The sequence below is a fragment of the Scyliorhinus torazame genome, chromosome 25 (genome assembly GCF_047496885.1).
Source record: "Scyliorhinus torazame isolate Kashiwa2021f chromosome 25, sScyTor2.1, whole genome shotgun sequence".
Classification (NCBI taxonomy): Eukaryota; Metazoa; Chordata; class Chondrichthyes; order Carcharhiniformes; family Scyliorhinidae; genus Scyliorhinus; species Scyliorhinus torazame.
Window position 1 is genome coordinate 45758150 of NC_092731.1, and position 25719 is coordinate 45783868.

General features: G+C 54.8%; 1 protein-coding gene across 1 annotated transcript in view; it reads right to left on the minus strand.

The window, feature by feature from the left end:
- LOC140402565 (acidic phospholipase A2 E-like) overlaps positions 1-25719 on the minus strand; it is a 69997-nt gene that overhangs the window by 20028 nt on the left and 24250 nt on the right. The window contains exon 2 of the mRNA XM_072490416.1: positions 6602-6767. Within this exon, the coding sequence (XP_072346517.1) occupies positions 6602-6767 (166 nt within the window). The remainder of the gene's footprint in view (positions 1-6601; positions 6768-25719) is intronic.

Sequence of the window (25719 nt, forward strand, 5' to 3'; positions counted from 1 at the left end):
AGGGCCTTGGTGAGGCCACACCTGGAGTATTGTGTGCAGCTTTGGTCTCCTTCTCTGAGGAAAGATGTTCTTGCTCTCGAGGGAGTGCAGCGAAGGTTTACCAGACTGATTCCAGGGATGGCGGGACTGTCATATGAGGAGAGATTGACCAGGTTGGGATTGTTCTCGCTGGAGTTCAGAAGAATGAGGGGGGATCTCATCGAGACTTATAAAATTCTAACAGGACTAGACATGGTAGATGCAGGGAAGATGTTGCCAATGATGGGTGTGTCCAGATCCAGGGGTCACAGCCTGAGGATTCTGGGTAAACTATTTCAGACAGAGATAAGGAGACATTTCTTCACCCAAAGATTGGTGATCCTGTGGAGTTCATTCCCACAGGAAGTAGTTGATGCTAAAACTTTGAATATATTCAAGAGGCGGCTGGATATAGTACTCGGGGAGAATGGGATCAAAGGCTCTGGGGAGAAAGCAGGATTAGGCTATTGAGTTGGATGATCAGCCATGATCGCGATGAATCGCAGAGCAGGCTCGAAGGGCCTAAAGGCCTCCTCCTGCCCCGATCTTCTATGTATCTCTGTATCTGCTTCAAACTTGCGATGCCTATCCTTAACCTTTTCTCATTGACACTTTTTGTAGAGTGCACATTTTCCCACAGGGGTTTACTGTCAATGTGACACTCAATGGGTATGTTTCCCAAATCCCCTAATCCCAAAATATCTGTCAATATCTGAGATAAATCAAAGGCCATATCCACCGCCTCTACAAGGCTTGTCATCTCAGCAGCCAAAGTGCTTTTGACCACTCTCCTTATTTTCTTTTTTACCCACACAAGAGGGCAACAAAGGAAAATTATGAAAATTCCTGCACTTGAAACCCCATCATATAAATTTGCATAGGATGCATCACTATAAATTATGAGTTTCAAGTGCCTAAGGTCACCTAAAACCGGGAACCTCAAAACATGCTCTTGCATTTTTAGTTTGACCAATGCTTTATTTGCTCTCATTATGTCTTCCACTTTGGGATCATTCATTTTTGTATTCAACTTTAAGACATCAAAACTAATGTCTGGTCTAGTCTGTCTACCTAACCAATTCAGTGCCCAATTAAACTTGCTTTTTTTCCAACTTTCAAACCACTGCGTCTTTTTGTTAAACCCGACCACGACTAATTGCTATTGGGCTGATGCTCTCTAAATAAGATTGCTGACGTAAAGTTGCCCCTAACTTAGTCTGTCCGATTTCCAGTTCAACATATTTAAATGCACCAGAAGCCTGACTTTGAACCCTGAATTCTTTCCTCAAACCAGAGATTACAATAGCTTCAAAATCACGAGTCCCCCCCCCCACAAAAAAATCATCGACATGCATTATAAAGGTGCCAGAAAGATTTCCTTTATAGTGCCAGTAAAACATTGTCGGATCTGCTTTCAACTGGCAACAGCCTAACTTTAACAAAACTGACCTCATCAAAAACTACCAGACTCTAGATGCATAAATTAATCCATATACACATTTGTTCAACTTCCAGAGTACCCCTTCTGTGTTAGCTGCTTCTTTAGGAGGACGGAGAAAAATGTCTCTCTGCAGCTGATGCCCCTGCAAAAAGGCAGCTTTTATATCTATAGATTTGCATTCCCATGCCTTTGTGGCTAATAGAGCCAAGGAGGTCTTTAAAATAACCTTTGCCTCCGTCGGTGAATCTACCCTTAATCCTGATCTTCTAAGTTTTCTTCAAATCCCCTTGCCACAAGCATGGCCTTGGCCTCATAAGTTCCATCTGGAAGAACCTTTTCCGTGCATATCCATCTGTGGGATAGAGCTCTTTGTCCCCGATCTGGTACTTCTGTGTATACCCCAAATTCACTCCAACTATGCAGTTCTTGCTGTTTGGCGTCTTTGATAACTTCATCAAACTTATTGGAGGCCACCAAAATCTCACGTTCATGTGGGCTTCTACACCTAGTAGCATTCATAGTCTTACCCATGTTCCGAGACCTTGACAAACTATGTCCCCTCTCCCGCCTGGTATCTCGTTCAGTACTGCTACTGCTTGATCTTTTCCTTCTGTTGTGGGATGTCCTTCCAATAGTTCTCGACTTTTTCCTGTGAACCTGTTCACTATCCGATGTATTATCTGAACTGGCACTTGGTTTCTGGTCCTCCATTTTTGATCTTGGTGTTTCCAATCCATTGTCTTGACACCCTCCCATGTATTCTGTACATTAAACCAGTATTTATACTTTCCAGTGGCATTCCCTGCCCTATTAATAATAGTTGCATCCTTCCATTGACTAGATCCTTCAGGCAAGAATGTCACTTTTGTACCAACTTTTGGCAGTTGTCCTTTTGGAAAATTACCTGTTCTAATTCATCAGAAGTATTGTGTTCCTCTACAGAAACCCTGTCCATATCAGTTAACTGGTCCTCGTAGTTCTGTAACACATGTGTATCATATGACCCTGGTTCTTCATCATGTCTGTTTGCTCTGTCTAAATTTGAAAATTTGTAATCTGTAACCATTATCCTTGATGAATGTACCCTAACTGTTTGATTGCCATGTTGCAAAATAATTGTTTTGCCATCTATGCCTATGATCTTCCCTGGGCCTTTCCATTCATTAAAGTTGTCTCTCTTATAGTATACTGTGTCTCCTTGCTGAAAAACGGTATTTGATCGCTGTACATTACGCCTCAAAGCTCTGCAAATTCTTTCAGAGACTTCCGCTTCCAAAAGAGCTTTTCTGCTGCTATGTAATGCATTTAAATGCTCAGCAAAGGCAGAGCTAATTGTAGTCTCTTCACAAGCTGGAGACTGGTCATCCAAAATGGACGGAATTTAAGGATTTCTACTAAACACTAATTGATAGGGACATTCGCCCCAACCATCTGCAACAAATTCTTTGGATGTACCGTCCCTGCTAAAGCTGATTTTAACTTGCAATTTGGTCTATCTGCCAACATTTTCTGGAGCATGCCATTTATTACTGCATGGTTTCTTTCACACACACCCTTACTAGATGGGCTTTCCACAGCTGTATTCATAACAGTGATATTCACATTTTCTCACATATCCCGAAACTCATCATTAGCAAATTCTCCCCCATTGTCTGTGAGGAATTTTCCAGGGACCCCAGTCATGTCCCTACCATTTTCCCACCATCTGATCCAGGATTACTCTCTTTTCTTGACTTTGTAAAATGGTTGATTGACTAAATCTGGTTGCTAAATCGACAAAATGCCAAATAAATATATTGTGATGGTGTCCTTCTGTACTTCCTATAAACCTCACAGCGATCACTAACCTGTTCTATCAGCTTAGTATAGACTTCCTCCCTTACCCCTGCATCCTTTAATAATTTTTCAGCCTCCGAGGAGATGCATGCGCATATTGCCAATGCAGTTTTAATACAACAAGCTTTCTAGCAGCTAAAGTGATTTCCAACTGATAATAACACATCCTTAACAACTGCACCTGAAATATTATTTGTCAGTAATGGAATACAATAGTGTACCGACTGTGTAAATTGTAAGTCCACCGTCTTTCCAAAAACTGTTGCCTTATCCTGTTCCATATCCAGTTTCATGTGTGCTTTCTTCATCGACGGTCTGCTCAGAAACAAAGGTATCTCACTTGATACAACATCCGTGCTCATGGAATGATTCACTCTGGCAATATTGCAAGGGATCACCACTCTTTTCAGTGACTTCAAAGTATTATCATCCCCAAACCTGAAACTTGTGGAACTTTCAAATTCCTTTACCTTGTTACGATTTTCAGCATTCAAAGAGTCCAGGTAACATTTTAACCAGTCAATTCCACACACAGTAGATGTGCAGCCACTGTCCAATACAGCACAACTGAAGGATTCTGCAACCAACACCCTCATTATCGGAGTAAAACTGCTTGTTACCAGGACAATGCCTTCTTTCTGCTCACTATCGTTTTCCCCTTCTGACTCTTCCGTGTCATGTGTAGCTTAGGGTTAGGGTTAGGACAGTTGAAAGCATAATGGTATTGAGAGTCATACCGAAACATTGATTTATTGTACAAACATTTATTGTACCCCGGGCATTTCTGGGGTTCATCTTCCTATTCCCATTCTCCATGCCCCTCCTCCGATTATAGGTTCTAAATGGGTTTCTGTCCTCATAATGTCTGGGTCCAGAGCTCCTTCCAGACTCTTGTAACCTGTTCGTAGCCATATGATCTTGCCATCCTGTAGTAGTGTATCTTCCATAGTCTGCTTAATTGCTGACTGACCCATTTGTGCCATAAGAGCCATTGGAATTTAATGTTTCCCCAGAAACTTCTTTAAGGCCTCTATCATCTGATTGAATAAGGTATCATTATCCACAACCTTAACTCCTGTCAAAACCAGGAGCCTATCCAGATTGGTCACTCTAGCAAGTCGAGTGACTTTAATGCCAACACAGACTGTGGAAATTCCAGGCGGTGTTTGTGCAGCCTCCTGTATAATCTGCTAAATTCCATTATATAATCCTCAATAGAAATGTCCTCTGTTTTCCGGAATCTATTAAATTCTGACCAAGCTTCATACACACTTAACAAGTCCTCCTTTTGATAAATCTTATCCATAAAACGTAATCGAGTCTCCAGACCTTCTCCTAAATTTAATTCTTCCAATTCCAGTTCCGAAAACACTTTGCTTCGGATTTTATTCTCATAAGGTAGAGAACGAGCCAATGACATACCTTGTTTCCTCTTTCCCAAGGCAGTTACCTTAGTCCACATAACAACTGCACTTCTCCATTGGTCATACGGTCCCCTTTCAGAAAATAATGGTGGATAGTCATATCCGGCCACCTTTGTCCGAGGTTCAGCCATATTTATATATATTTTTTTAGTCTTCTCACTCACTGCTTGGTTGAGTCTGGAAACGTTGTATCTTTCAGCCCTTCACATTTGCACAGCAACCTTCCTGTGTTACCAATGGTAACCTTGGCAGCTGTTGTGGAAAGAGTCAAGAGTTCTGCTCCTTTTCACAAACACCTTTATTTTCCTTTGACACACTCTGTACAAAACTCGATCACCACATCAAAGACCACCTGAAGCCTCTTTACATGTCAGTCTCAATTATTGGATACTTAACATAAATGAGACATCTAATTGGAATGTCTCTTCACCCATTCCTCAACATGGTGTTCAGGGTAAGATCCTGGCCTGGATCGAGGATTGGCTGACTGGCAGAAGGCAGAGAGTGGGGATAAAGGGGTCTTTTTCAGGATGGCAGCCGATGACTAGTGGTGTGCCTCAGGGGTCGGTGCTGGGACCACAACTTTTCACAATATACATTAACGATTTGGAAGAATGAACTGAAGGCACTGTTGCTAAGTTTGCAGATGAAACAAAGATCTGTAGTATTGAGGAAGCAGGGGGGCTGCAGAAGGGCTTGGCCAGGCTAGGAGAGTGAGCAAAGAAGTGGCAGATGGAATATAATGTGGAAAAGTGTGAGGTTATACAACTTAGATGGAGGAATGGAGAAGTACAAAGGGACTTGGGAGTCCTTGTTCACGATTCTCTTCAGGTTAACGTACAGGTTCAGTCGGCAGTTAGGAAGGCAAATGCAACATTAGCATTCATGTCAAGAGGGCTAGAATACAAGACCAGGGATGTACTTCTCAGGCTGTATAAGGATCTGGTCAGACCCCATTTGGAGTATTGTGAGCAGTGTTCGGCCCCATCTCTAAGGAAGGATGAGCTGGCCTTAGAAAATGTCCACAGGAAGTTCACAAGAATGATCCCTGGAATGAAGAGCTTGTTGTCTGAGGAATGGTTGAGGACTCTGGGTCTGTACTCGTTGGAATTTAGAAGGATGAGGGGGGATCTTATTGAAATATACAGGATACTGCGAGGCCTGGATAGAGTGGACGTGGAGAGGATGTTTCCACGAGCAGGAAAAACTAGAACCAGAGGGCACAATCTCAGACTAAAGGGACGATCCTTTAAAACAGAGATGAGGAGGAATTTCTTCAGCCAGAGGGTGGTGAATCTGTGGAACTCTTTGCTGCAGAAGGCTGTGGAGGCCAAATCACTGAGTGTCTTTAAGACAGAGACAGATAGGTTCTTGATTAATAAAGGCAGGAGAATGGGGATGAGAAAATCTCAGCCATGATTGAATTTTGGAGCAGACTCGATGGGCCGAGTGGCCTAATTCTGCTCCAATGTCTCATGGTCTTATGGTCTATAAATTACACCAGTAACTCCTGTAAATTACCCCCAGTAACTCCCCAAATTACCTCAAGTAACTTTGAGAAATTACTCTTAGCAGCTCTGCTTGACTGAACTGGAACTCAGGGTGTCAGTGACAAACAGCACAAGGTGTATTTATCCCTAAACCAACATCAGGAAAATAGATCAACCTGGTCATTATAGCATAGCTATTGTGGGATCTTGCTGTGTACAAATTGCGTTCTACCTGGAGGCAGTGATAAGGACGATAGAGAAACAAGCTCTGTCTCTCTGAGGAATGTCTTGTCTCTGCTTTGTACCAGAGTAAAACCTTGCTGATTCTCAGCCAGCGCAAACACCCACATCTTCACGGAGAGAGTTTTTACACAAGAATCGTCTCATTTTACCTGTCGAGGTCATCCAATGGCTGGTTTCCATTTCCTCCAATCCTGCAGAAACAGCCGTAGTTCCTGTCGCGCTGGTACGGGAGAGCGGGATTGACGCACTGAACAATGTTTAGGAAGTTCCTCATGTTTCGGTAATTTGTGACTCCCTGAGCAGGGATGCAAATTGCTACAAGAGGAAAACAAAATGAATCATTGTGTCAGGAAAGCCCTGGTACAGAGTGAGCAGGGAGACAATTTACCAACACGCCGATTTAGAAAGCAGAAGTACGGCAAAAGAATATTCCTGAATTCAGCGGAAATTGCCGGGCTGGATTCTCCGATTTTGAGGCTATGTCCGGAGCAGGTGTCTAGTTTTACAATGAAAAAGTCGGCGCCGGCCCCGCACCGATGCTCCGCCTGGTGGGAGGGGCTAGCAGCCACGCCACGTAAAGCCCCCGGCCTCCCCTGCAGCTACGGATGGAGGATTGCCGAGTCCGTGGCCGCGCATTGTGCACGGTGGATCCTGCAGCACCCGCGGACCCGGCCTGCCAGATAGTGCCCCACTGTAACCCCCTCCCCACCCCTGGCCCAGCCCCCCACCAGTCCCCCCAGCCCCCGCCAAAGCCCCCCGGCCAGTGGAACGACTATCCCCCCCGACTGTGGGGGCGCTGGACACAGTCCGCAGACCCCACGCGAGGTCCCAGAAAACTGTGAGCACACGCGACCGACGCCGTTGGAATATCGGCCAATCGGGAGCGGAGCATCGGGGGAGGGCCTCGGGCTACGTCCTGAGGACGTCCCAATGGTGTGCGGCGGCGTATCAGCGATTACGCTGTTTTTCAGGGGGCGGAGCATCTGAAAATGGCTCCGCCCCCGATTTCGGTGTCGAAACGGATTCTCCGGCCAATCGCTGAACGCGATTCCGGCGTCGGCAATCGGAGAATCCTGCCCTGCGCCTCGGAACCAGGCCATTCGGCCCAACAATTCCATGGGCTAGATTCTCTGTCACCCGCCACCAGTAACGGGGTTCCTGATCCAGCGGAGAATCGCGCGCCGGGCGAAAAGCGGGATCAGCGCACGATGGGCGGGATTCTCCGATTGCCAACGCCAAAATCACCCTTTTAACGCCAAACTCGGGGGCTGCGCCTGTCTTCCGATGCTCCGCCCACCAAAACGGCATCATCGGTGAGGACGCCGCTCGCCGTTGGGACGGCCTCAGGACGACACCTGAAAGCCCTCCCCCGATCCCCCCCCCCCCCCCCCCCCCCCCCGATGGACAGCGTGGATCACTTGTGGTCTGAGATTTTGTCAACTCGGACCAGAGTTGAGAGCTGCGGACTGTGTCCAGTGGCCCCACAGTCGGGGGTGGTGGGCGGGCTGGGGGGTGGGGGTGCAGGGGGACGCTCCTCTGGTGACGGGAGCTTCGGCGGGGGCTGCAGGGTCACAGAGGGTCACTATCTGGCAGGCCTTGTCCGCGTGGCCGGCACCATGTTGTCCGGCGTGACAGCTGTCGGTCGTCACCGTGCGCAATGCGCGGTCACACGGACCCGGCAATTCTCCGTCTGTATCTGCAGGGGAAGCCGGGGGTTTACGTGGTGCGGCTGCTCACCCCCCACTGGGTGGAGCATCGGTGCGGAGGCGGCGAAGACTTTTTGGCCGTAATACTGGACACGTTCTCCGGACACAGCCTCAAAATCGAAGACTCCAGCCCGATGTTCCGACCCCCACCCACAGCGGCAGTGAGCTACACGCTGGGTCATGGGCATCCAGTAAAACCTGATTAACAGGCTGGAAACCCGATTTTCCTGCTCCCCCCGGGATGCTCCAGGCCTCTCAGCCGGGATTCAGGCGGGTGTGGATTGGCGAGGGTATTTGCAAGCGTTGCCCTGAAGCTGTGCACCCCGCGGTGGGTCGAGGCGGTAAGTATGTAACGAACGTGCCCCCTAAAGTCCATGGATGGTGCCCAGCCCCCCACAACACAAATCCTCATGGTGTGAGTGTGGCGCACAAAGACTCCGTGAGACGAATGGAGTGAAGTCGATGAGGCTTTATTAAGCGTGTCTGTTCCCCAGCATCCTGATAGTAAACTGGCCTGCGGGGGAAGGCACCGGCTTCTTATACTTCGCCTTCAGGGCGGAGCTTGAGGTCAACGGCCAACCAGGACCCGGGATCTGTCAGCCAATGACATTAGGGCGTCCAGTCCCACATGACCCCCAATACATACTACCACATTCACCCCTTGTCAAAAATGAACCCGGCGGGGTGATGCTTCGTATGGTGGTAAGGGTTTACAGGGCTGATCCTGGAAGGATAGAACAGTTACATGGTAGTACAGTATTGGACAGTATCGTCCTGTTACAACTATTTACAGAGGGTATAGGAAAAACAAAATGTTCATTGGACAGTCCATCTTTGTTTTACATCGACGCCACGAGTCGGTCGGGCGGTCTGGTCGTCCGTGTCGATCGCCTCAGCCCCGGCGGTGGTGGTGGTGCTTGTACCAGCGTTGTCGCCTCCGGGAACCGCACGGTTTTAGCTGTCGGTGCAAAGGGGAGGGGGACTGATCCTCCTGGGAAGGGGGCGGTCGCGGGGTGCGGTGGTGGCAGGAAGGGGGGCGGTTGGGTTGATGGTGTCGGGGGGGTGTGCGTGGTGCCGGCGGGCGCCAGATCCCGCAGGGAGACCGTGTCCTGTCGGCCGTCGGGGTACTCCACGTAGGCGTACTGGGGGTTTGCGTGGAGGAGGTGAACCCTTTCGACCAACGGGTCCGCCTTCTGTGCCCGCACGTGCTTTCGGAGCAGGATGGGTCCTGGGGCCGCCAGCCAGGTCGGCAGCGACGTTCCAGAGGAGGACCTCCTAGGGAAGACAAGGAGACGCTCGTGAGGCGTTTGATTAGTGCTTGTACATAATAACGACCGGAATGGAGAGCGTCCGGGAGGACCTCCTGCCACCGTGAAACTGGGAGATCCCTGGACTGTCGGGCCAGTAGGACGGCCTTCCAGACCGTGCCGTTCTCCCTTTCTACTTGCCCGTTCCCCCGGGGGTTGTAGCTGGTCGTCCTGCTTGAAGCTATGCCCTTGCTGAGCAGGAACTGGCGCAGCTCGTCACTCATGAAAGAGGACCCCCTGTCGCTGTGGACGTATGCGGGGTAACCGAACAGCGTGAAGATGCTGTTCAGGGCTTTAATGACTGTGGCCGCGGTCATGTCGGAGCAGGGAATGGCAAAAGGGAAGCGGGAGTATTCGTCCACTACATTAAGGAAATACGCGTTGCGGTCGGTGGAGGGGAGGGGCCCTTTGAAATCGAGACTGAGGCGTTCAAAGGGGCGGGAAGCCTTAATCAGGTGCGCTCCATCTGGCCTGAAAAATTGCGGTTTGCATTCTGCGCAGATGTGGCAGTCTCTTGTGACTGTACGGACCTCCTCTAAGGAGTATGGGAGATTGCGGGACTTGATGAAGTGGAAAAACCGAGTGACCCCCGGGTGGCAGAGGTCCTCGTGGAGGGCTTGGAGGCGGTCAATTTGTGCGTTGGCACATGTCCCGCGGGATAGGGCATCGGACGGCTCGTTTAGCTTTCCGGGCCGGTACAAGATCTCACAGTTGAAGGTGGAGAGTTCGATCCTCCGCCGCAAGATCTTGTCGTTCTTGATCTTGCCCCGCTGTGCATTATCGAACATGAAGGCTACCGACCGTTGGTCAGTGAGGAGAGTGAATCTCCTGCCGGCTAGGTAATGCCTTCAATGTCGCACAGCTTCCACTATGGCTTGGGCTTCCTTTTCCACTGAGGAGTGGTGGATTTCTGAGGCGTGGAGGGTTCGGGAGAAGAAGGCCACGGGTCTGCCCGCTTGGTTAAGGTTGGCCGTCAGAGGCGTCGCTCTCGACCTGGAAGGGGAGGGACTCGTCGATGGCGCGCATCGTGGCCTTTGCGATGTCCGCTTTGATGCGGCTGAAGGCCTGGCAAGCCTCTGTCGACAGCGGGAAAGTCGTGGTCTGTATTAGGGGGCGGGCCTTGTCTGCGTACTGGGGGACCCACTGGGCGTAGTATAAAAAAAACCCAGGCAGCTTTCAGGGCTTTTGGGCAGTGCGTGAGGGGAAATTCCATGAGTGCGCGCATACGTTCGGGGTCGGGCCTATTATCCCATTGCGCACTATGTACCCCAGAATGGCTAGCCGATCGGTGCTAAAAACGCACTTGTCCTCGTTGTACGTGAGGTTCAAGGCTTTGGCAGTCTGGAGGAATTTTTGGAGGTTGGCGTCGTGGTCCTGCTGATCGTGGCCGCAGATGGTTACATTGTCGAGGTACGGGAACGTGGCCCGTAACCCATGTTGATCAACCATTCGGTCCATTTCCCGTTGGAAGACCGAGACGCCGTTTGTGACGCCAAAAGGGACCCGTAGTAAATGGTATAACCGCCTGTCTGCCTCGAAGGCTGTGTACTTGCGGTCACTTGGGCGGATGGGGAGCTGATGGTAGGCGGACTTGAGGTCCACGGTGGAGAAGACTTTATACTGGGCAATCCGATTGACCATGTCGGATATGCGGGCGAGAGGGTACGCGTCTAGTTGTGTGTACCTGTTGATGGTCTGGCTATAGTCAATGACCATCCTTTGTTTCTCCCCTGTCTTCACTACTACCACCTGCGCTCTCCAGGGACTATTGCTGTCCTGGATTATGCCCTCCTTTAGTAGCCGCTGGACTTCGGAGCGAATGAAGGTCCGGTCCTGGGCGCTGTACCGTCTGCTCCTAGTGGCGACGGGTTTGCAATCCGGCGTGAGGTTCGCAAACAAGGACGGGGGTTGCACCTTGAGGGTGGCGAGGCCGCAGATAGTGAGTGGGGGTATGGGGCCGCCGAATTGAAACGTAAGGCTCTGTAGGTTACATTGAAAATCTAAGCCCAGCAAGGTGGGGGCACAGAGTTGGGGAAGGACGTTAAGTTTGTAGTTTTTGAACTCCCTCCCCTGCACCGTTAGGGTAACTATGCAGAATCCCTAGATCTGTACGGAGTGGGATCCTGCAGCTAGGCAAATCTTTTGTGCGCTGGGGAAGGTAGTTAAGGAACAGCGTCTTACCATGTCGGGATGTATAAAACTTTCCGTGCTCCCGGAGTCGACTAGGCATGGCGTCTCGTGGCCGTTAATTAGGACCATTGTCGTCGTCGTCTGGAGAGTCCGGGGCCGAGCTTGATCGAGTGTAACCGAAGCGAGCCGTGGTTGTAGTAGTGGGGTGGGGTCCGTTGTTGCCGTCCAAGATGGCGTCGGGGGTGGACAAAATGGCCCCCCCATACATCGCCCGTGGCTGGGGGGTCACAAGATGGCGTCGGGGGTGGACAAAATGGCCGCCCCCATGCGTCGTACAGGTCGGGGGCGGTCCAAGATGGCGGCGCCCCTCCTCCCCTCGTGGTGGTCGGGACCCAAAATGGCGGCGTCTGAGGGTCGCACATGGTGTGCTGGGGGGTCTGGGGGGCGCTAGGACCACGCGGAGCTCCCTCGACGGGGACAGCGGTGGTCGGGGCCCAGGCCGGCGGGTCAGTACCGCGAGCGCTGGGACCGCGTGGAGCTCCCTCGCCGGGGACAGCGGTGATCGGGGTCCAGGTAAGTTGCGCCGGCGGGTCAGGCGTGGGGCGTGGGATGGGGGTGAGGGCCCAGGTCGGCGGCGCCGGTGGGTCAGTCGTGGGGCCGCGAGAGCTGGGACCGCGTGGAGCTCCCTCGCCGGGGACAGCGGTGGTCGGGGCCCAGGCCGGCGGGTCAGGCATGGGGCACGGGACGGGGGTGAGGGCCCAGGTCGGCGGCGCCAGCGGGTCAGGCGTGGGGCGCGGGACGGGGGTGAGGGCCCAGGTCGGCGGCTCCGGCGGGTCAGTCGTGGGGCCGCGAGCGCTGGGACGTGCGGAGCTCCCTCGCCGGGGACAGCGGTGGTCGGGGTCCAGGTAGGCGGCGCCGGCGGGTCAGTCGTGGGGCGCGGGACGGGTGTTAGGGTGGCGTTAGGGACGCGAAAAACCCCCTCCTCTCCGAGGAGAGTGTTGGCCGGCACCCAAATCGGGAGCGCCGGCGGCGGGTCGTACATGGGCTGCGTGGAGGGGGGTTGGGGAGAGTAGGCGGCGTGCAGGGCTCCCAGTTCTCCCGGGACCGCGGTGGCCGAGACCCAGAGCGGCTGCGCCTGCGGGTCGCACATGGCGTGCTGGGGGGGTTGGGACGCATAGACTGCCTGTAGGGCTCCCTGTGGCCCCGGGACGGCGGCGACCTCGCAGGATCGGCACACCACCGCATAGTGGCCCTTTTTCCCGCAGCTTTTGCAGATGGCTGCGCGGGCCGGGCAGCGTTGTCGGGGGTGCTTCGCCTGGCCGCAGAAATAACAGTTGGCGCCCCCGGTGCGACTCGGCGTTTGGACCGCGCAAGCCTGTGGGGTGTCCGGGGGGGGGTAGGGGGTTTGCCGCGGCGGGTACGTACGGGGCCCAATGGCCTGCCGCGCGGTCGGGGCCGTAGGCGCGGGTATTACGCGTGGCTACGTGCAGCGAGGCTGCCAGGGCCCGTGCCTCTGAGAGTCCTAGCGACTCTTTTTCTAGAAGTCTTTGGCGGATTTGGGAGGATTGCATACCTGCCACAAAAGCGTCGCGCATTAACATGTCCGTATGTTCGTTTGCATTCACCGACGGGCAGCTGCAGGCTCTTCCCAAAATCAGCAGCGCGGCGTAGAACTCGTCCATCGATTCTCCGGGAGCTTGCCGTCTTGTCGCGAGCTGGTAGCGAGCGTAGATTTGGTTAACTGGACGAACGTAGAGATTTCTCAGTGCTGCGAACGCCGTCTGGAAATCGCGGGTGTCTTCAATGAGGGTGAAAATCTCCGTGCTCACCCTCGAGTGCAGGACCTGCAGTTTTTGTTCGTCTGAGACTCGGCCTGTGGTCGATGTGATGTCGGCCTCGAAGCAAGTCTGCCAGTGTTTGAAGGCTGCTGCCGCATTCACTGTGTGGGGGCTGATCCTCAGGCATTCTGGAATGATCCTGAGCTCCATAGTCCTTTTTAGGCACGCTTAATAAATTGTGGCGCACAAAGACTCCATGAGACGAATAGAGGGAAGTCGATGAGGCTTTATTAAGCGTGTCCGTTCCCCAGCAGCCCGATAGTAAACTGGCCTGCGGGGGAAGGCACCGGCTTCTTATACTTCGCCTTCAGGGCGGAGTATGAGGTCAACGGCCAACCAGGACCCGGGATCTGTCAGCCAATGACATTAGGGCTTCCAGTCCCACATGACCCCCAATACATACTACCACAGTGAGTAACAGCCCCTCGCCACACCAAACGCAGCTAAGTGCTTCCTGCTGTGAAACAGAGGAAGTCAAAGCACTTGGCAGCCTGCTAGCCGGGTTCCGACCGCATCCCACAGGATTCACGCCATGCATACATTTACATAGCGAGGGAGAGGGAATCGCTCCTGGGCACTGCTCCTGGTGCCAGCGCAGACCCGGAGAGATTCTAGTCCAGCGGGAAATCTTGGTCGCCCGCATGGAGAATCCAACAAAGATCAAAGAACAGGCCCTCCAAGCCTGTGCCGACCATGCTGCCCATCTAAACTAAAATCCTCTACACTTCCGGAGTCCGTATCCCATCCTATTCATGTATTTGTCAAGATGCCCTTAAACGCCACTATCGTCCCTGCTTCCACCACCTCCTCCGGTAACAAGTTCCAGGCACCCACTACCCTCTGTGTAAAAAACGTGCCTCGTACATAGAACATAGAACATAGAAAATACAGCACAGAACAGGCCCTTCGGCCCACGATGTTGTGCCGAACATTTGTCCGAGATTAATTATAGATTATCATTGAATTTACAGTGCAGAAGGAGGCCATTTGGCCCTTTGAGTCTGCACCGGCTCTTGGAAAAAGCACCCTACCCAAACTCAACACCTCCACCCAACACCAAGGGCAATTTTGGACACTAAGGGCAATTTTTTACACTAAGGGCAATTTATCATGGCCAATCCACCTAACCTGCCCATCTTTGGACTGTGGGAGGAAACCGGAGCACCCGGAGGAAACCCACGCAGACACGGGGAGGATATGCAGACTCCGCACAGACAGTGACCCAAGCCGGAATCGAACCTGGGACCCTGGAGCTGTGAAGCAATTATGCGATCCACAATGCTACCGTGTTGCCCTTAAGAACAAATAAATCTACACTATATCATTTTACCGTAATCCATGTACCTATCCAACAGCTGCTTGAAGGTCCGTAATGTTTCCGACTCAACTACTTCCACAGGCAGTGCATTCCATGCCCCCACTACTCTCTGGGTAAAGAACCTACCTCTGATATCCCTCCTATATCTTCCACCTTTCACCTTTGTAAGGTATTCGGGCAATCCGGCCCTTTTTGGACTGCCCAGGAATAAAACCCAGAGACTGTAAACTGGACACTTTTTCAGCCAAAAGAACGTAACCAAATTTCCCTGCAGGCTAGGTCCGCTGAGCCGAGTAGGGGCATAGGTATTTACAAACCCCCCCCCCAGGAGCTACAAGGAAGAAGGAGCCAGACAACTAGATAAGATTAAAACACAAACAAAGGGGCACGGGAATACACAGGGGGCCTGCCTGCAAGCAGGACAATGGAATGGTCATAGCCCCATGCAGATGTAAATGACTTGGCCTCCACCAGAGCAGAATCCAATCGACACCCCATCAACATAGCAGCGATCTCCGGAGCAGATGGAAGACTTTGAAAATCTTCACAAGAGAGCTTAACCTTGTTACCTAAAAAAGCAGACTGTCTGGGCTCAGTATATTGCGCTGGAAAAGCCCCTTGAAGATAAACGGTAGAAAAAACCAAGTTGGAGGCGGACCTGGGGGAGGTACTCCAATCCTGACAGAAGCCACCGGCAGGAACTCACTGGGTGGAGGGGGCGGAGTCGGTGCCAAATTCAAATCGCGGCAGGTCTGCCTGGCTGGAAGGAGCGGACCTGCGAGGAGAACCCGGAAGTCGACAGGTCTGCCCGGCGCAAAGGGGGCGGGACCAGCGGGAACTTTAAACCTTACCGATTCAATGCAAAAGGGGCTGGCTGAACACAGGAAAAAGCCAGGTAAAACAATATAAAAGGGGCTGTGTTGCGATTGAGGGTCTCTTGGCTTGACCTCTCCACCTTCGACTTGACCTCTCGCAGCCTGTGACCGTAAGTACTGTAGCGCACAAAGACTCCGTGAGACGAATAGAGTGAAGTCGATGAGGCTTTATTAAGCGTGTCTGTTCCCCAGCAGCCCGATAGTAAACTGGCCTGCGGGGGAAGGCACCGGCTTCTTATACTTCGCCTTCAGGGCGGAGCTTGAGGTCAACGGCCAACCAGGACCCGGGATCTGTCAGCCAATGACATTAGGGCTTCCAGTCCTACATGACCCCCAATACATACTACCACATTCACCCCTTGTCAAAAATGAACACGGCGGGGTGATGCTTCGTATGGTGGTAAGGGTTTACAGGGCTGGTCCTGGGAGGATAGAACAGTTACATGGTAGTACAGTATTGGACAGTATCGTCCTGTTACAACTATTTACAGAGGGTATAGGAAAAACAAAATGTTCATTGGACAGTACATCTTTGTTTTACATCGACGCCACGAGTCGGTCGGGTGGTCTGGTCGTCCGTGTCGATCGCCTCGGCCCCGGCGGTGGTGGTGGTGCTTGTACCAGTGTTGTCACCTCCGGGAGCCGCACGGTTTCAGCTGTCGGTGCAAAGGGGAGGGGGACTGATCCTCCTGGGAAGGGGGCGGTCGAGGGGTGCGGCGGTGGCAGGAAGGGGGGCGGTTGGGTTGATGGTGTCGGGGGGTTGTGCGTGGTGCCGGCGGGCGCCAGATCCCGCAGGGAGACCGTGTCCTGTCGGCCGTCGGGGTACTCCACGTAGGCGTACTGGGGGTTTGCATGGAGGAGGTGAACCCTTTCGACCAACGGGTCCGCCTTATGTGCCCGCACGTGCTTTCGGAGCAGGATGGGTCCTGGGGCCGCCAGCCAGGTCGGCAGCGACGTTCCAGAGGAGGACCTCCTAGGGAAGACAAGGAGACGCTCGTGAGGCGTTTGATTAGTGCTTGTACATAATAATGACCGGATGGAATGGAGAGCATCCGGGAGGACCTCCTGCCACCGTGAAACTGGGAGATCCCTGGGCCGTAGGGCCAGTAGGAAGGCCTTCCAGACCGTGCCGTTCTCCCTTTCTACTTGCCCGTTCCCCCGGGGGTTGTAGCTGGTCGTCCTGCTTAAAGCTGTGCCCTTGCTGAGCAGGAACTGGCGCAGCTCGTCACTCATGAAAGAGGACCCCCTGTCGCTGTGGACGTATGCGGGGTAACCGAACAGTGTGAAGATGGTGTTCAGGGCTTTAATGACTGTGGCCGCGGTCATGTCGGAGCAGGGAATGGCAAAAGGGAAGCGGGAGTATTCGTCCACTACATTAAGGAAATACGCGTTGCGGTCGGTGGAGGGGAGGGGCCCTTTGAAATCGAGACTGAGGCGTTGAAAGGGGCGGGAAGCCTTAATCAGGTGCGCTCCATCTGGCCTGAAAAAATGCGGTTTGCATTCTGCGCAGATGTGGCAGTCCCTTGTGACTGTACGGACCTCCTCTAAAGAGTATGGGAGATTGTGGGACTTGATGAAGTGGTAAAACCGAGTGACCCCCAGGTGGCAGAGGTCCTCGTGGAGGGTTTGGAGGCAGTCAATTTGTGCGTTGGCACATGTGCCGCGGGATAGGGCACCGGACGGCTCGTTCAGCTTTCCGGGCCGGTACAAGATCTCATAGTTGAAGGTGGAGAGCTCGATCCTCCACCTTAAGATCTTGTCATTTTTAATCTTGCCCCGCTGTGCATTATCGAACATGAAGGCTACCGACCGTTGGTCAGTGAGGAGAGTGAATCTCCTGCCGGCTAGGTAATGCCTCCAATGTCGCACAGCTTCCACTATGGCTTGGTCTTCCTTTTCCTCTGAGGAGTGGCGGATTTCTGAGGCGTGGAGGGTTCGGGAGAAAAAGGCCACGGGTCTGCCCGCTTGGTTAAGGGTAGCCGCTAGAGCTACGTCGGAGGCGTCGCTCTCGACCTGGAAAGGGAGGGACTCGTCGATGGCGCGCATCGTGGCCTTTGCGATGTCCGCTTTGATGCGGCTGAAGGCCTGGCAAGCCTCTGTCGACAGAGGGAAGGTCGTGGTCTGTATTAGGGGGCGGGCCTTGTCTGCGTACTGGGGGACCCACTGGGCGTAGTACGAAAAGAACCCCAGGCAGCGTTTCAGGGCATTTGGGCAGTGCGGGAGGGGAAATTTCATGAGTGCGCGCATACGTTCGGGGTCAGGGCCTATTATCCCATTGCGCACTATGTAGCCCAGAATGGCTAGCCGATTGGTGCTAAAAACGCACTTGTTCTCGTTGTACGTGAGGTTCAAGGCTTTGGCGGTCTGGAGGAATTTTTGGAGGTTGGCGTCGTGGTCCTTCTGATCGTGGCCGCAGATGGTTACATTGTCGAGGTACGGGAACGTGGCCCGTAACCCATGTTGATCAACCAAATGGTCCATCTCCCGTTGGAAGACCGAGACCCCGTTTGTGACGCCAAAAGGGACCCGTAGGAAATGGTATAATCGCCCGTCTGCCTCGAAGGCTGTGTACTTGCGGTCACTTGGGCGGATGGGGAGCTGATGGTAGGCGGACTTGAGGTCCACGGTGGAGAAGACTTTATACTGGGCAATCCGATTGACCATGTCGGATATGCGGGGGAGAAGGTACGCGTCTAGTTCTGTGTACCTGTTGATGGTCTGGCTATAGTCAATGACCATCCTTTGTTTCTCCCCTGTCTTCACTACTACCACCTGCGCTCTCCAGGGACTATTGCTGGCCTGGATTATGCCCTCCTTTAGTAGCCGCTGGACTTCGGAGCGAATGAAGGTCCGGTCCTGGGCGCTGTACCGTCTGCTCCTAGTGGCGACGGGTTTGCAATCCGGGGTGAGGTTTGCAAACAAGAACGGGGGTTGCACCTTGAGGGTGGCGAGGCCGCAGATAGTGAGTGGGGGTATGGGGCCGCCGAATTTAAACGTAAGGCTCTGTAGGTTACATTGGAAATCTAAGCCCAGCAAGGTGGGGGCACAGAGTTGGGGAAGGACGTTAAGTTTGTAGTTTTTGAATTCCCTCCCCTGTACCGTTAGGGTAACTATGCAGAATCCCTAGATCTGTACGGAGTGGGATCCTGCAGCTAGGCAAATCTTTTGTGCGCTGGGGTAGGTAGTTAGGGAACAGCGTCTTACCGTGTCGGGATGTATAAAACTTTCCGTGCTCCCGGAGTCGACTAGGCATGGCGTCTCGTGGCCGTTAATTAGGACCGTTGTCGTCGTCGTCTGGAGAGTCCGGGGCCGAGCCTGATCGAGCGTAACCGAAGCGAGCCGTGGTTGTAGTAGTGGGGTGGGGTCCGTTGTTGCCGTCCAAGATGGCATCGGGGATGGACAAAATGGCCGCCCCCATACATCGCACGTGGCTGAGGGGTCACAAGATGGTGTCGGGGGTGAACAAAATGGCCGCCCCCATGCGTCGTACAGGTCGGGGGCGGTCCAAGATGGCGGCGCCCCTCCTCCCCTCGTGGTGGTCGGGACCCAAAATGGCGGCGTCTGCGGGTCGCACATGGTGTGCTGGGGGGTCTGGGGAGCGCTAGGACCGCGCGGAGTTCCTTCACTGCGAGCGCCAGGGCCGCGGGCGCTAGGACCGCGGGCGCTAGGACCGCGCGGAGTTCCTTCACTGCGAGCGCCAGGGCCGCGGGCGCTAGGACCGCGCGGAGCTCCCTCGCCTGGGACAGCGGTGGTCGGGACCCAAGTCGGCGGCGCCGGCGGGTCAGGCGTGGGGCCGCGAGCGCGAGGAGCTCCCTCACCGGGGACAGCGGAGGTCGGGGTCCAGGTAGGTGGCGCCGGCGGGTCAGGCGTGGGGCACGGGACGGGGGTGGGGGTGGCGTTCGGGACGCGAAAAACCCCTTCCTCTCCGTGGAGAGTGTTGGCCGGCACCCAAATCGGGAGCGTCGGCGGCGGGTCGTACATGGGCTGCGGGGAGGGGGGTTGGGGAGCGTAGGCGGCGTGCAGGGCTCCCAGTTCTCCCGGGGCCGCGGTGGTTGGGACCCAGAGCGGCTGCGCCTGCGGGTCGCACATGGCGTGCTGGGGGGGTTGGGGCGCGTAAACTGCTTGCAGGGCTCCCTGTGGCCCCGGGACGGCGGCGACCTCGCGGGATCGGCACACCACCGCATAGTGGCCCTTTTTCCCGCAGCTTTTGCAGATAGCTGCGCGGGCCGGACAGCGTTGTCGGGGGTGCTTCGCCTGGCCGCAGAAATAACAGCGGGCGCCCCCGGTGCGACTCGGCGTTTGGACTGCGCAAGCCTGTGGGGTGTACGGGGGGGGGTAGGGGGTTTGCCGCGACGGGTACGTACGGGGCCCAATGGCCTGCCGCGCGGTCGGGGCCGTAGGCGCGGGTATTACGCGTGGCCACGTCTAGGGAGGCTGCCAGGGCCCGTGTCTCTGAGAGTCCTAGCGACTCTTTTTCTAGAAGTCTTTGGCGGATTTGGGAGGATTGCATACCTGCCACAAAAGCATCGCGCATTAACATGTCCGTGTGTTCGTTTGCATTCACCGACGGGCAGCTGCAGGCTCGTCCCAAAATCAGCAGCGCGGCGTAGAACTCGTCCATCGATTCTCCGGGAGCTTGCCGTCTTGTCGCGAGCTGGTAGCGAGCGTAGATTTGGTTAACTGGGCGAACGTAGAGATTTCTCAGTGCTGTGAATGCCGTCTGGAAATCGTCGGTGTCTTCAATGAGGGTGAAAATCTCCGTGCTCACCCTCGAGTGCAGGACCTGCAGTTTTTGTTCGTCTGAGACCCGGCCGGTGGTCGGTCTGAGGTAGGCCTCAAAGCAAGTCTGCCAGTGCTTGAAGGCTGCTGCCGCATTCACTGCGTGGGGGCTGATCCTCAGGCATTCTGGAATGATCCTGAGCTCCATAGTCCTTTTTAGGCACGCTTAATAAATTGTGGCGCACAAAGACTCCGTGAGACGAATAGAGTGAAGTCGATGAGGCTTTATTAAGCGTGTCTGTTCCCCAGCAGCCCGATAGTAAACTGGCCTGCGGGGGAAGGCACTGGCTTCTTATACTCCGCCTTCAGGGCGGAGCTTGAGGTCAACGGCCAACCAGGACCCGGGATCTGTCAGCCAATGACATTAGGGCTTCCAGTCCCACATGACCCCCAATACATACTACCACAAGTACCCTGCAGCAGCTTGCGAAACTCCCTTGACTTTGATAGTGGTTGAGGCTTTGGGGAAGGGGACTTGATTTGTGTTTTGTGCCATTGCTAAACTTGTGTAACAATACGATTTTACGTTGTGTCCGTTATAGTACTTCTTGAATAGACTTAGTTTGTGTTAGAGTTTAAGATTTTATTATAATTTCTTCTGTTTGATGATTTTGACCTGGGTTTTGCAATAAACCTCGATTTGCTGATAATTGGCGTCGTTTCAATTCTTCAATCTCTCACCAGCGATCTCTGACCAAGTCATTGTTAAGATATTCCTCACCTTAATTCCGGGGTCGAGAATCTGGGGTCATCTTGAACGATTCGAACCCGTTCACTCAGGACAGGCTGCTGGTTAGGTAATAAACAGCAGTGTCCTATTCTCTCTCTTGGGAAAGCTACTCCAGCGAAGTAGGAACCGGGTGGCTGTTTTACCACCGGCAAGAGAGAGAATCACCTGGGCATTGGTGGGGGTCTGGATATCTGTGTGATATAAGCCTCAGGCTTCCGGTTAGGGATAAACGGCAGGCTTGATTCAGTGCTCTCTCCCGCAGAGGTGTCCCAGTGCGGCATCCCCTGGTCTCTGAAGTTTCAGTGCCAGCTGGAGAGAGACACACACAGATACTCAAACCCCAGATATCGGCCCAGTAGTGGGGTAGCAAAGATGGAACCCTCTACAATGGCGACCGCGGCAGGACCCCGGTGGTTTGGAGTAATGGCAGAGGGGGTGAGGGAACGAAGTAAAATGGAGGAGAGAATCTCCTCGTATAAGTGGCAAAAGGTCAACCTCACCAAACCTTGGGTCTCAGAATTAATCAATGCGGAGCGACCTGTAATGGCGGCGGCCGCATGGACAGAAAGTAAGGCACACAAAAGGCACTTGGAGAAGGCAGTGTGGCTGGTCTGCTTGTCCCAGCAGGTAGCCAAAACAGAGCGAAGGGTCGAAGAATTAGAGCAGGAGTTGGGAGAAGTTAGGGCCAGCGCAGGGGAGTGGAGGGTAAGACAAAGGAACGGAGGCTCCAGGAACTCTATGCTCGGAGTACAGAGCAGTGTAGGAAGCTGGAGGGGAAGTTCCGGGACATCCAGGCAGTGTACCGAGTGGCTCGTGAGGAAGTAGGGGACTGTGCCCACGGGCCGTGCCAGGTACGGATAACGGAGTTGGAGGAGACCTTGTCCAAGGTCAGGGGACAGGTACACCTGGTAGGTCCAGGGGGGTTCCCAAGGGGCAAGGGGCTCCTCGCAGCGGATGATTCCCCAAAGGCCAAGGGGAATAGACCGCCTTCTGAGGCGCCGGGATTGTGTCCGGGTCGGCAGGGGGGGATCGGACTGCACGTTCAGGGGCAAGTCCAAGGGGGGTCGGCAGGGTACCCCCAGCTGGCGGAGTGTCCGTCTGGTTTCGTATGTGGGTCCCCATGGGATGGGGACAGACCGCTGCCTGGGATGCCGGTGATGGGGCCGGGTCAGCAGGTAGGGTTCGGACCGCCCGGTCAGGGGCAGGTCCAAGGGGGGTCAGTGGTGTATCCCCAGATAGCGGCGTCTCCTATATGGGTAGTTAGCCCGGGGACAGGGGGGCTACCCAACGGGGCAGGAGAGCTGGACGCCGGGGAGGCGGAGGAGCAGGAATCCCAGATAGGGCAGATGTGCCCTGTCAGGCAGAGAAGGTATGGTCCCCCGGCGGGGCTGGCGAATAGGGGACCGGTTGAGGGCGACATTATCATTCCTCATGGGGCATCCGCGCTCAGGGGGATGGTGGCCCACGTTCCCAGGCTAACTCCGAAAGGGGATTCGTCGCTTCATTTTATGGAGGTGGAGCAGGCAGCCAGCATTAATGACTGCGACGAGGGGGAGCGGGTGAGGATGCTCCTGATGACCCTAGATTCCCAACTATGCAGGGCAGTGACCTCCGGGAATGGGGGAAGACCTGACACATGGGCAGCAGCACGGACTGCTGTTCTGGAGGCAATGGGATTGAATCTGGGGAGCCCGTTCATGAGGGTGGGGGAAACCAAGCAGCAGCTAGGGGAATCCCCAAATATGTTGGCAGACAGGCTGTGGACTGTCTATGTGGAGGCGTGCGGGACTCCCGCGGATAGGCAGAATTTAGATGAGAGAACAGCCCACTGGCTGAAGACCCTCGTGGCTAACTGTCTCCCTCACGTTAGGGCAAAGGCCGAACACTGGTTCGACCCGCAGAGTCCGGACCTTAATGAGGCAGAGGTCCTTAGAAAACTCACCCTTGCATATCGCAATGGGGAGAGGAGTGAGGAAAAGCCCCATAAGGGTAAGATGCATGAAATCGCGCCAGCACCCCCTAAGAGAGAGTGGAAGCATGAGGGCACCCGGACCTCCGACAAGAAACCGGTATGCTACGGGTGTGGTAAGGCCGGGCATTTCAAGAGGGAGTGTGAGAACCCTAGCAAGGAGGAGAGGGCTCCCGCAGTAGAGAGTCAGACCCCGGCGGCAGGAGCAGCTGCCCCGGAAACCATCAACTTGAAAAAGCTTTTAGCCTTTTTGCAGAGCCTAGCAGCTGGGTCGGGACAGGTGGCAATGGCAACGGGCCAGGGCCTGCCCGCACCCACACCACAAGAACCCGTATGACTACCCAGGGAGCAGCCTCAGGAAAAAGGGAGCGCAGGGGTAGTTCTAGCCCCAGACCTTGGTCCAGTCCAGGTGCAGGGTCCCATTCTGGAGGCTGCCTCAGCGGCTATTTGCAGTTTAAATCCCTTAAGGTGGGTGTGGTAGTATGTATTGGGGGTCATGTGGGACTGGAAGCCCTAATGTCATTGGCTGACAGATCCCGGGTCCTGGTTGGCCGTTGACCTCAAGCTCCGCCCTGAAGGCGGAGTATAAGAAGCCGGAGTCTTCCCCCGCAGGCCAGTTTACTATCGAGCTGCAGGGGAACAGACACGCTTAATAAAGCCTCATCGACTTCACTATATTCGTCTCATGGAGTCTTTGTGCGCCACAATTTATTAAGCGTGCCTAAAAAGGACTATGGAGCTCAGGATCATTCCGGAATGCCTGAGGATCAGCCCCCACGCAGTGAACGCGGCAGCAGCCTTCAAACACTGGCAGACTTGCTTTGAGGCCTACCTCAGAACGACCACCGGCCGGGTCTCAGACGAACAAAAACTGCAGGTCCTGCACTCGAGGGTGAGCACGGAGATTTTCACCCTCATCGAAGACACCGACGATTTCCAGACGGCGTTCGCAGCACTGAGAAGTCTCTACGTTCGCCCAGTTAACCAAATCTACGCTCGCTACCAGCTCGCGACGAGACGGCAAGCTCCCGGAGAATCGATGGACGAGTTCTACGCCGCGCTGCTGATTTTGGGACGAGCCTGCAGCTGCCCGTCGGTGAATGCAAACGAACACACGGACATGTTAATGCGCGCCGCTTTTGTGGCAGGTATGCAATCCTCCCAAATCCGCCAAAGACTTCTAGAAAAAGAGGCACTAGGACTCTCAGAGGCACGGGCCCTAGCAGCCTCCCTAGACGTGGCCGCGCGTAATACCCGCGCCTACGGCCCCGACCGCGCGGCAGGCCATTGGGCCCCGTACGTACCCGTCGCGGCAAACCCCCTACCCCCTACCCCACCCCGGACACCCCACAGGCTTGCGCGGTCCAAACGCCAAGTCGCACCGCTGTTATTTCTGCGGCCAGGCGAAACACCCCCGACAGCGCTGTCCGGCCCGCGCAGCCATCTGCAAAAGCTGCGGGAAAAAGGGCCATTATGCGGTTGTGTGCTGGTCCCGCGAGGTCGCCGCCGTCCCGGGAGCACAGGGAGCCCTGCAAGCAGTCTATGTGCCCCAACCCCCGCAGCACGCCATGTACGACCCGCAGGCGCAGCCGCTCTGGGTCCCGACCACCGCGGTCCCGGGAGAACTGGGAGCCCTGCACGCCGCCTACGCTCCCCAACCTCCCTCCCCGCAGCCCATGTATGACCCACCGCCGGCGCTACCGCTTTTGGTCCCGGCCAACACTCTCCACGGAGAGGAGGGAGTTTTTCGCGTCCCCAACGCCACCCTAACCCCCGTCCCGCGCCCCACGCCTGACCCGCCGGCGCCATCTACTTAGACCCCGACCACCGCTGTCCCGGGTGAGGGAGCTCCGCGCGGTCCTTGCGCTCGCGGCCCCACGCCTGACCCGCCGGCGCCGCCGACTTGGGCCCGGACCACCGCTGTCCCCGGTGAGGGAGCTCCGTGCGGTCCTAGCGCTCGCGGTCCCAGCGCTCGCGGTGAGGGAGCTCCGCGCGGTCCTAGCGCTCGCGGTCCTAGCGCTCCCCAGCCCCCCCAGCACACCATGTGCGACCCGCAGACGCCGCCAATTTGGGTCCCGACCACTACGAGGGGAGGAGGGGCGCCGATGTGCAACCCGCAGACGCCGCCATTTTGGGTCCCGGCCACCACGAGGGGAGGAAGGGCGCCGCCATCTTGGACCGCCCCAGACCTGTACGACGCATGGGGCGGCCATTTTGTCCACCCCCGCCGCCATCTTGTGACACCCCAGCCACGTGCGATGTATGGGGGGGGCCATTTTGTTCATCCCCGACGCCATCTTGGACGGCAACAACGGACCCCACTCCACTACTACAACCACGGCTCGCTTCGATTACGCTCGATCAGGCTCGGCCCCGGACACTCCAGACGACGACGACAACGGTCCTAATAAACGGCCACGAGACGCCATGCCTAGTCGACTCCGGGAGCACGGAAAGCTTTATCCACCCCGACACGGTAAGACGCTGTTCCCTAACTACCTACCCCAGCGCACAAAAGATTTGCCTAGTTGCAGGATCCCACTCCGTACAGATCCAGGGATTCTGGATAGTTACCCTTACGGTGCAGGGGAGGGAGTTCAAAAACAACAAACTTA